A 12,083-nucleotide genomic window follows, 5' to 3' on the forward strand; every position below is an offset into this window, starting at 1 on the left:
AACGGGCCCACTATCAGCTTCTCTTGTGTACCTCACATCAAGGGTGGAAAAGGCCTGGTTGTGCAACTGGCTGGATGCCTCAAACTTTTGATGTTGGTGCCCATAATATGAAAGTGTTGCAAATGGTAAAAGAAGCCATTTGGTTTCTCTAGTTCAGAAAGAACGCAAGATCCACCATTCAAATGGAATCCTAACATGCATATACTTCAGTATAGCTGACACACAAAACCACTGAAATGCTCATGCGTGATTTATACTACAAACCACATCTTGTGGACAATGCAAGTCATTTAATGGTCCTAGAGAAAGACATGCTGTTCTGGTAGCTCCAGGTCTTAACACTCACATCAGTTTGGGAGAATGAATACAACTGAAGGAAGCCCAGGCGGGTGCGCGGCTGGGGGAGTCAGTCATGTGACTTGCCGGGGGGGCAAGGCAGTGGGCCCCCAGACAACTGTCTCCCCTTGCCCTATTATAGTTATTCCCCGCCCCACTATCTCTAGTTCAGGGCAGAGTCTGTTGCTCTCTCTCCTGAACCTGCACATTCTAAGTAAGAAGCGACAGAAGCAGAGGTACTTACCTAGTCCTTTGGTGCCCACTCTCTTGTCCTTGAATTTGTCATAGGCCGCATTGGGGTTGACTATGATGTGTTCCACACTGGTGCTAGTAAGTTCCTCCTGTGCAGAGACACACAGATTATCATTGAGCCCAGTCTTCCTTACTTTCCTCCTCCCCAAGCCAGCACCTCCCCCATCTCAATTGCCAGTTTCCAAGCAATCATCAGAAGGGGCCAAAAGAAGTCCCACCAGCAATCCTGACACTCCTCCTGGTTGCCCTGTCATAAATGTTTGCAGCACCACTGACGTTATTAGTCCATGAAAACCATCAATGGTGCTTGGAAATGAGGAGAGAATTCCACTTGCTGACTCATATACCATTGAGAAAGGAATCATGGGGATCAAAAAGAAACTCTTCTCCCCAAGTCAGGCTTGACTAGTGAGCTAGTGCAGAGGGATGGGTTGCCTTCCCCTGTCACAACTTGGCACAGGTCACAACTCAACAATGCAGCATTCATATCACTGGCATGTGTCTCCAGCACCCACTGCAAAAATTATTCACACCACAGGTGAAAAACCTGCTGTGAGCCCTCTTAGAATACTACAGTTGCCTTCACTCTCAATAGCCAGGAACTAAACTGGAGCGTTAAATCTAGTAGTGTGGACAGGGTGCAAATAATCACAACACAACCCATCCCACTGGAAAGCAATTCATTCCTACTGACTAGATGCAGGGCTGAACAACTCTGGCCCTCCTGCAGATGTTGGACTACAAATCTCATAATCACTGACTATGGTTTACTGGGGATGAAGGGAGTTGTAGTCCAAATCCATATGGAGGGCCAAAATTGTGCAGTCCTGGACTAGAGAATATCCTTAGGATATCCAGATCACACAATAGCCCTATTCACACATTATGTTCAATACTTGTACAACGGGTGTACATGGTACAGAGATCTGTACACAGGCAGTTATTCACACATTTTGTTGAACACAGGTAAAGCAGTGCATTGCCTATCTATACCATACATTTGAAGAACTGGTATCAAGATTCACTCTTAAAATGAATGCAGGCACAGTCATTCACACAAAAGCATATCTGTACACTTGTACAACATATTGCCTGAATGGGGATAGTTTGTTATCCTCATTCGAACAAATCATATTCAAAGTCCTAGAGGTGAGTTAAATTCAAGTTGCAGAAGACCGTAATAAAGACTGAAATTCAAGTTGCATAGAAAGAAGAGCTTCAGAGAGTGAGTGAGTGAGTGAGTGAGTGAGTGTGTGTGTGTGTGTAAATAAATAAATCAAGGATGTTTGCTTCATAGCCAAGCTGGCATTAAGCTAGTAAAAAGAAAAATTATTTTTTAAAAAGGAGTGGGAAGGGTTACCACAGGTGACTAGAACTAGCAACATCTTGGCTTTGTTAGACGAATTACAACCCCTGCCCCTTTCCAAGTAGAAAAACATTTTAACAAACCAGAAAGGCGGTGGGAATCAGGTAGGAAACACAAAGGAATGCAATGGCAAAATCTCTCTCCACTGCCAGGGACAATGGGCATTGCAGCAGCCTAGCTAATCAGAGCAGCCTTTTACTTTCTGCAAGGACTACAAGAGAGCTATTTCCAGTACACAAAGTGTGGAAACATAGAAACTGGTTCAAATGGCAATAAATTATGCTAATTGCAGCCCATGTGGTGGGGGAGTGGGGAAGAGAGAGGCAAAAGCTGAATGGTTGCCACAGGATTTGCATTAGATGAATTCTAGTTGTTGTTTTTCAGTGACCAGCAATACTCCCAGGACTGTCAAAAGGCAACTCTAAGGTGAAGCCAGCAGTTGCTTCTAAAACATCTGTAGGCCTGATACCCAAGGTGTGGCAGGCAGAACTAATGGAGTTTTCAAATGATAACTCTGAATCACTTCCGCTTCCTTGTGCCCTGCCACAGCCTTTCCCAACATGGAAGCTGAGTAAAGGAGCAAGACATACACAGCAGAAACACAAGATGGGGCTATGTTTACATAGTTGTTTCTACAATCAATACTCAGTGTCTGTCTGCAGTGTAAGACATTTAGGCTAGATTGCAATGGAACCTGAGGGTTTCTTGGCAAAGGCCATTAACGTAGGCCTTGGAGTAGGCCCTGCACACACCCCACCCAAAGTGTGTGTGTGTGTGTGTGTGTGTGTGTCTATTTCTATCTATCTATTATGCAAGGGAGGGAGGGAGAGAGAAAGAGAGAGAGAGAGAGAGAACTCTGCACCTCGCGTACGAACCCCACAGCCTACTTGAGGTGGCTGTTCTCAAGGAAGTGGGACTTCTGGGAGCCTAGTTCTCAAATATCCAGCAGATTGCTCCCAAAGCAGACGGCGGAGAGACAAACCCAGGGGGCCATGTCTGTCCAGTGCATTGCTGAGAGGTGGCACACGGCCACAAATCAATGAGGTGTCATTTCATTGTTGTGGCTGGGCGCATTCATTCATTAACCCAGAAACACCAAGTGGCTGTTTGCTACACCAAATTGAGATGCCACTTTGTGCTGTAATATCCAACACTAAGCCTCGCCAGCCACCTCCCACACTGACTGAGGAGACAATTAGCGTCTGAGGAGACAATTGGCAGGCCAGCTTGTCATCTGGGCAATCAGCAGTCTAGACACAGCCCTTTGCCCCACCAATCCTTCCCAGGTCTCTCACTGGAAAGAGGGTCCTTTAAAGGCTACTCCCTCCAGGACGCCATTGCTCAGCGTTTACTGGAGTGAGAAAGCTCTGCCGTTTTACCACCATCAGCCCACCTCTCCTCTTGCCAAGTGCTAGAGAGATGCTGGCACTCTGCCCACACTCTAGAAACAGCACGGTGGCTGTAATGGGCTCTCATTGGAAATCTATGGTTGCAGCAAGGCCAGGCTCTTTCTGAAGAGCTATTACAAGAGCCTCAAAACCCTGCTTCCATTTCTCTTTGGTGCTTCACATTAAAGGAGCTGGAAAAAACTGTTCTCAGAATAGGGGCAAAAAATAGCTGCATCAGATTAAAGTGGCTATGAAATCACAGCATGGGCTGTAATCATTATAAACAAAGCAAGGAAAATCCCTGCAAATTCCATAATGCAAATGGTAACTCTAAAAGCATCATAGTTTTTTGAAGGTCAAAAAAGGGCATTGGAGATCACTACACTGGATCACCCAGCCAGAAACAAACTGATACAATGTTGAAAATCTCAACTTAAAGCAGAGCTTATAAAGTCAAGGGGCCTTATCAGGTCATTTGGGATCCCTAACATGGCCTGCAAAACACCCCAATCACTACCACACTCCACAAAATTGACTGAATTATTACTATATTAACACATTAAATCTGCAAATGACTCTTCACAAGACATTTCCATCTGTTCCAGTCTTTAAATTTTAGGGAAATTGTTTTAATGGGAATTCAGTGATCCCATGGAAAATCCATAAAATATATATTATAGGATAAATAGATAGAAACATAGCGAATGCAATATTCTGTTAACTGTAGCATATTAAAGAGTGGGTGTTGAAATAATGCTAAAATGACTCCATTCTCTTGCAATGATATCATTCAAAGACACATAAAACATTGGAATATTATATTGGTAACAATCAATAAAATGTCACAATTACCTCTGAATCACCTAATGTACTTATTGGATAATATTATAATGTGAAGTCACTAAAGCATATTATGAACTAATATTTGTTGGTGGCAGAAAGACTGACATTTACTAAATATTGGGAAGTATGTACAGAACCTACAATGAGAGTGTGCTTAATGAATGTCTGGGAGACAAATTAGTAAAATTAACAGTATCTTAAAAGAAACCAATTAGATTGTCAGCTATAAATCAACTACAGAGACCAGTGATTTATTGTAGAAAGCTAGAATGTGAAACAGCCGATCAATTTCTACTAAGGACAAATCTAAAGTTAATCTGATAGGTTTATTGAGTGTCACATATTAGTATAGTTTGAGATATGATTTATGTGGAAATATATAAACAACCGTCGACATCCAGACCAGCACAGCACCGATACCTCCGTGGCTGATATCCCGACGAATGCTGTGTCATCACATTGGGGGTGGGGGTTGACGATCACCTCTTCCCTCTGAAGGCCACTGTTCCTCCTGAAAATATGTCCCCTGAGGGCTGTGTGACTCTTGGGGAGATATTTTCAGGAGGCACAGTGGGCTTCAGAGAGAAGGGGAGATAGTATAAAATTGCCCCTCCCTCTTCAGGTGATGACACAGCATGCGACTGGATTGTCAGCTACTGCCACACCAGCGCAGTGCTGGTTTCGATGGAGCCAGTGGCCGACATTTGGCACGATGGAATGTTGCCGTTAGGGATCCACTAGGGCTTAAAACAACTTCTCGACACTTGCACAGTAATACTTCCATCAGAAACAGCAGAAGTCCCACTGCATGAACGCTCGGGAACTGTTTTCAGTCATTTTGCAGCTGCCCTGTTGTGCTACACCACCAGGGCTGCCCTTCAAGTTGCCCCTGGGGGTCCCTAACGTCCACACTCCACTGTTCGGAATGTCAGTCACTATATTCCTCTTTTGCTCTTTAGTGCATGTTAGTGTATGTTAATGGTTCCTTTTCTTGTTATTCATAAGGTTAAAAAAAACCTGCACTAAGCCAGCAGTTTGAACTTTCCATTATTAGTAATATGCCAAAGCGCGTATCATCTTTGCATCTGTTGCACTTGATAACAAGCAGCAGCCACATCAGGCAACAGGCCCAGTTTAAGTTCTCCAATGAAGGGGCTCAGGAAAATCAAAAGTCTGCCCCACCCCGACCCCATACACAGGGTCCTGTGCTAAGAACACTCATTGCCACTGTTTCACGAGGCATCCAAATGGCTTTGCACACATCTACTGAGTGGAGGCAATGGTGCTGCTTCAGCACTCCACTGGATTACTGAACACTCCAACCAAAACCAGTGCGAGAAGTTGAATGGGCGGAGTTAAGGCCGAACTCTTGGATTGCTGTCCCTCCCAGCAACTGTCCACTCCTCCTTAGGGAGACCCAGTTCCTATGTCAAGAAGCAAGGGGTTAAAGGAAGGAGTATTACTGATTTCTCTAAGTGCTGCACATTAAACAAAGTACATCCCTCTCTTTGGTTCAACAGGCGAAGCTCTCCACTCCTGCAACCTTTTTGGCAAGGTCTGTGGGACTAAATATAGGCTTCTCATTTGTTGAGGCAGGAAAAATGATGATCTGAAGCTTCTGGAGTTTCATATATTGTTAGTTAGCAAGAAGCTTTGCTACATGTCTCAAGTTAATTGTTTCTATACAGTTAAAATTCATGGCCAGACTACAGCCACAATGACACTTACCTTGTGGGATTAGTATTTAGCAGAAGACGGGAATGTTAGGATTAATTAAAGAGGAACCTTTTGTCTTTAGCTTCTCTCTTGAGGACCTATTATAATCACTGGATTTTAACATGGATTCATAGAGGTGATCAGGGTGGCCGCAAGCTCACTGGAGAATCCAGGGCTGTGATTTGCGCAGGAGGGGAAGGGTCTGTTCATAGATATACCTCCACAGAGTCTCCATCTGTCTGCAGGGGGTTATGGATGAGTTACTAAAGGGATGTATATCTCTGCTAACCCGCTATTCCAGTAATCCTCATATTGTGTGACACACGTGCTAGTGTGTGGCAAGAAGCAAATTCATTAAATAATTAAGGGCCCTGGGAGCCCAAGCTACCCCACTCACAGAGGATGCTGCCTGATGCTTCACTGGATGACCTGTCTACTTCTATCCAGAAACATGGCATGCTTGTCCTTTGAGGGCAGGTAAACATGAGCATAGGAAGCTGCCTTGTATCAAGAAAGATCATTGGTCCATCTAGCTTTGCTAGTCTGATATGGCTCTCCAGGATTTCAGATGGGAGGTTCTTCCAAGCCCTATTTGAAAAACCAGGGACCTTCCACATAGGAAGCTACCATATACTGAGTCAGACCATAGGTCCATCTAGTTCAGTACTGTCTACACAGACTGGCGGCGGCTTCTCCAAGGTTGCAGGCAGGAATCTCTCCCAGCCCTATCTTGAAGATGCCAAGGAGGGAACTTGAAACCTTCTGCTCTTCTCAGAGTGGCTCTATCCCCTAAGGGGAATCTCTTGCAGTGCTCAAGTCTCCCATTCATATGCAACCAGGGAGGACCCTGCTTAGTAAAAGGGATAAGTCATGCTTGCTACCACAAGACCAGCTTAATTTTAATTCAGAGGAAGAAAAAAATCCTTGGCTATCAGTAGCTTGGGAAACACTGCCCTGAGCACCTACAAAGCAGCATAGAAATTATCATATCCCCTCTTCTGAGTTGATCCTCCATTTCCAAGTCCCTGTACTGAGTTTGCCAGAGGCACCATCTCAGAAACCTTTATCACTCTGAGGGTGTCGCTTGGACCACAGGATACACCAGCATACCCAGAACACATAAAAAGAACATTAGTTTATTCTGTTTAACAAAGATACAAATATGACTACGACGAATATTTATATACCGCTTTTCAACCAAAGTTCCCAAATCGGTTTATATACAGAAATTAATTAATTAATTAATTAATTAATTAAATGGCTGTCTGTCCCCAAAGGGATCACAGTCTAAGAAACATAAGAAAGAAACCAACAACAGCCACTGGGGGGAATGCTGTGCTGGGGTTGGATAGGGCCAGTTGCTCTCCCGCTGCTAAATAAAGAGAATCGCCACTTTTAAAAGGTGCCTCTTTGATCAGTTAGCAGGGGTTAGCAGATGATCAATACAAAGGCTTCAGTATTGAGAATGGGGCCTTGCTGACACGACAGGGGAGTATTTGTGGGGAGCCCAAGAATTCTCTGATTGTGCCATTGAAACCCCACTCATAAGACAGAAGTCTCAGTTCGTATTTACTGATTCTATTTTACGTATACCCCACTCTATGTGAATATTGTTTACTGTTATTTTGCAAAAAGGGTCCGTGGTGGGTGGAGGCAACAAGAAGGGTAATTTCCCCTAAGTTCACCCTGGTAACAGTCAACAACTTCAGAGAGCTGCTGGCAGTTTTGACGTGCATTCTTGTTGCGAGGAAGTGATCCTCCCAGCAGTTCTTGGCCTGCTAGCTAAAGACTGCAGCCAGACTGCTCTGCCCACCCCCTTCTACACTCACAGAACTGACCATGGCGCAGAACTGTGGTGGAAGGAGAGTAACTTCCCAGCAATCTGTTTTCTGCAGTGGAAAGCAACTGTCTTTCCTAACATTTGCATCTGCAACAATGATCGCTACTTGCTTAAGCTGCATATAGCATTTGCAGGCTAGTACTTGATTGTTCCCCTCACCCCCCTGCCACAGCCACCTCACCTCAGAAATCTCTCCACGCTCACCTGAGCCTCACTCCTGCTCCTCCACCCTGTTGCTTTCAGCCCCTCACCCCTCTTGGTCATGGCTGCGACCTCCTCACCCTCACCCCATTCCTGCTCCTCTCCACAGGAGTAGCAGCAGCGGTGGACTAGGCCCTTCTTTGCTGCCGCTGCCATGGCCACTTGTTCCCCTCAGGCCGCTGACAGGCCCAGGCCCGGTCCCGTCCCTTGCCTACCTGCCTCCCTCCGCCATTGGCCTCGGTAGCCTTGTGCAGCAGCAGCGGTTGACCCAGCCCTTCCTCACTGCCGCTGCCACGGCTACTTGTTCCCCTCAGGGCACTAATAGGCCCAGTACCATCCCTCACTCTTCCTTCTTTCTCTCTTCCCCTTCTTTTTCTCTCTTTCTCTCTCCTCAGCTTCCCTGAGGTTGAAGGCAGGGATCTCTCTCAGCCCTATCTTGAAGGTACTGTATGCTTCGGTAGTTTGTTGGTTCAATAAAAAAATCTTGTCCTATTTAAAAAAATATTTTTTGGTCCTATCTTGAAGGTGCCAGGGAGGGAATTTGAATGCTCTTCCCAGAGTGGCTCCATCCCCTAAGGGGAAGATCTTACAGTGCTCATGCATATAGTCTCCCATTCATATGCAACCAGGGCAGACCCTGCTTAGCAAATGGAAGAAGTCATGCTTGCTAGAATCCCCTCTGCCCAATCACCACAGTGCTTCTGTTCTGTTGCCTCTGATTGGTAAAGCACTGTGTGGGCAGGGCTTGCCACATAATTCTTAGCCTTTTATCTATATAGATTGCTCTGAATAAAGCAGCTTGGAGGAGCTTCACGTATTTGCTTTTAACACCCCAATGCCCCTATAGAAAATACTAAATGGTATTGTTTTAACAGGCTCTTTCAGAACCTGCCACAGATCCTGCCCGTAGTTTGTGCATCTGATGAAGCAGATGATCACGTATGAAAGCTAGGTACCCATTTTCAAACCTTGTTCTGGGAAATCCAGGGACACTCCACAGAAACTTATTAGGGCTGTCCCTTGATGAGCAAATCAGTCATTTCACAGATTTTCTTTTTTTTCTTTAAGCAGGCCTAGTCTCCTTCTACTTAACCTTTTCAAGGGCATAAAATGCCAATTCTCTCTTAGTCAAAGTTGTTTTATAAGTCAAGGCAGGTCTTGATAAATTTTCTCTGGATCTAGGAGCCTGCCCCAAAATTTAGGAGCCAGACAACGGACACTTGACAAAGGTACTAGACTTCATGATGGGTACTGTGGAGGGGGAGAGTAAATTGGGCTCTCATACTCTTTACAACTAACATAATTTGAACAGAAACAGGGCTCCCTGGAACAAATTAATACTTTATTATTTATCATATTTTTATACCACCTGATATGTACATCTCTAGGCAGTGCACCTAGGCAGTGTAATTAGTTTGTTAACTAACTCTGCCTCTGAATAATCTGGGCTGGCTGTCATGGTTAAATTTGTAGGTACCATGGCTCCCTGGCACCTGGGATTTGTCAAGCCCTGAGTTAAGGTAAGAAATTCTTCAACCACAGGGAACATTTCAGACTAGGCCCCAAAAACTGCTAGATTTTAATAGCAAACTAATATCTGAAACGTCTCCCACCCAACCTTCCACACTCGCCCTCCATAAAGTACTATTTAGAAAACCCAGTTTTTGTCCATGGCTCCAAGCTATAGGATTTGCTGCACTGACTATGGTATCAAACTGAGCAGCAATTACAAGTTAATCTTGAAGAGCTTCTATATGAGATTCACCTAGAAGGCCATGTGTCATATCTGCACCAAGCAGTCATTAGGATTAGCATTGTCTGGAGAACTGAGCTGCATGCTGATTTGTATATAGACAGAATGTAGGCAGGTATTGTTTTATGCTACTTATGTATGCACTGTTTTGTTTCGACAATTCTAATAGCAAGATATGCAGTGCTGTAGCTGCTTTGAATTCAAAGGATAAGATCCACTTCACATGTTGCATTTTTAGCTGTATACCTAAAGTATTTTAAGCGGACATTAAGCATGTAATTCATATATTTACTTATCCAGAAAGTGCTCTGCTGTGTCCCTCCTGTACCTAAAACTCTAGACAACCTGGGTTTCCCTAGGCTTGGAAAAGTGTGAAATGGTTCTATTATTGCACCATTCTTTGTCTGTGGATGGAAGGCTTCAAGTTACACAAGAAATAAGAACCCATTCTCAGTTCATGGCATCTGAAATGGCTAAAACTAGGTGAAGGCTATTCACACAACTGACAGGGAGGTCAGGGACCTACCTTCCCCGCCAGACGGTCCCTGCTGTCTTTGGTGCACTGTTGCTTGCCCACACAATCTGTGCTGCTCCCAGCAGCGTGGATTACTGGAGGCTGGGACAAATCTCAGCCTCCAGGAATCCCAAAATGCACCACGTGTCAAACGTGGTGTATTGGGGCATTCCCGCAGGAGTCAGGTGCTCCAAGAGCCCAACTGTGTATGTTCGGGCTGTGTGCAGTTAATCCAAGCACACACACAAACCCAGCGCCAGGTTTGGCTAAAGGCCAGGATTAAAAAGCAGGCTACACAGAAGGGCAGTGCCAAGATTGGGCTCAATCCCTGGGCTTCCCTAGCCTCGGTTCGGCTGCTTGTGTGCATTGCCTTGTGTATCTGTAACCATTTTCTAGCCCACCTTTCCAATTCTGCATGATTGTGAGTTCTGTGTAATTCATAAATTAACATGTGGGGAAATGTGCAAGGGAGCTTATGGTAGTGAAGGGTAACAGCAGCAACATTCAGGGCATCTGGAATTTTGTGCCTGATTCTCCACAAAAATCTATCAGAAAATCCTAATTCTTGAATTGGAATAAATTATATAGATTGCATCCTTGTATGAATATGGGCCAAGATCCATTCACGGTATTCTGTGCACACACTGAGGCTTTACCCACCACAACCCCTTGCACTTTCCCCCACCCCCACCAAAAGCTGCTCCTAAAATTTGGAGGATCTCCAGACTGGAATTCAATGTAGACACAAGAGAATGCAACTGGAAGGAGAAATTAACAACTCTTCCATATGAACACAGAAATGGCTTAGGAGTGTGTAAGAGGCTCTCTGGATCTTGGCCATAAATTAACACATTTTAATTTTGGTTGGGAAGCCTGCATACTTTATTTTTATTGTAGACTGGATAGACTCTGATGCCCTCTAGCTCTGCAGCATTTTAGCAGAAACTGCATACCAATATTTAGGATGTTTTCTACAACCCTGAAGACCAGGAATGTTTCTCCTTCCAAGCTTCCTCATGAAAGTACAAGACCTGTTTCCATGGCAGCCACTGGATTCTGCATGAAAAACCAGATTATACATGTCCCATTGCATGAAGGGAGTCGTGCAGATCTCAGCGCCTTCTGATTATGCATATTCAATCAAATTACATCCCAGTCCTCAACACAGGTACTGAATGAGTACATGTACACTGAATACAATATAACTAACTTCTTGGAAAATTTAATGGATAACACAAGAATAAAAGATTGAACCACAAGGATCCAGCAACATATGCACTAGCATAGTGAGTGAACCAGCCTAAAACTGTGTGTCTTGAATCATTTCCTGGTCAGCAGAACAGGGCTCTTAATGTACCAACAGACCTAAGATGGGGATGCACCATGGAAAATGCTCTACCAATTCTCCCCCTCCATAGATTAAATGTTAGGACTGTAGGGAACAGCTGAGCTAAATTCCCATGAAGGTACATGAAGAAACAGCTGATCACTAAAGCAACTAGGCTACAAAACAAGCACACTTTCTCTTGGAAACAAACATACCATTCTTTTCTACAGTCCTCATGAACTTACTCCTAAGTATTCCTATTCCAGCAGTTGAATTACTCCCTAGAAAGCAGTTTCAGCTTTTCTTTCTGGATGCTGGGGGAAGGGCAAGGACACAAACCTGTTGCATCAAAAATTGCTATTTGGGGTGTGGTTCAGTCCCTATCTCTAACAGGGACAGAGGCGTAACTATAGGGGGGGCAGGGGGGCACATGCCCCGGGCGCCATCTTTTCTGGTCACGTGGGGGGGCGCTGCCATGACCAAATTTCTTTAAATTTTTTAAAAAAATTTTTGTTAATACAAATGTTTCCTGCTCAGTGCAGCAGGG

The 12,083-nt window shown here is 44.6% G+C and overlaps 1 protein-coding gene across 2 annotated transcripts in view; it reads right to left on the reverse strand.

Moving 5' to 3' along the window:
* Nucleotides 1-12,083, reverse strand: part of DCTN2 (dynactin subunit 2) — a 71,309-nt gene that overhangs the window by 20,332 nt on the left and 38,894 nt on the right. Inside the window, exons 1-2 of one of the 2 annotated variants that reach the window (XM_053297764.1) lie at nucleotides 8,533-8,556; nucleotides 581-677 (exon numbers count right to left, since the gene is read on the reverse strand). In XM_053297764.1, coding sequence (XP_053153739.1) covers nucleotides 581-677; nucleotides 8,533-8,541 — 106 coding nt within the window. In that variant the 5' untranslated portion in view covers nucleotides 8,542-8,556. Of the gene's footprint in view, nucleotides 1-580; nucleotides 678-8,532; nucleotides 8,557-12,083 lie in introns of those variants that run through there. The other variant, XM_053297763.1, reaches the window with a different exon arrangement.

This window comes from Hemicordylus capensis, chromosome 2, assembly GCF_027244095.1.
Source record: "Hemicordylus capensis ecotype Gifberg chromosome 2, rHemCap1.1.pri, whole genome shotgun sequence".
In the NCBI taxonomy this organism is placed as follows: Eukaryota; Metazoa; Chordata; class Lepidosauria; order Squamata; family Cordylidae; genus Hemicordylus; species Hemicordylus capensis.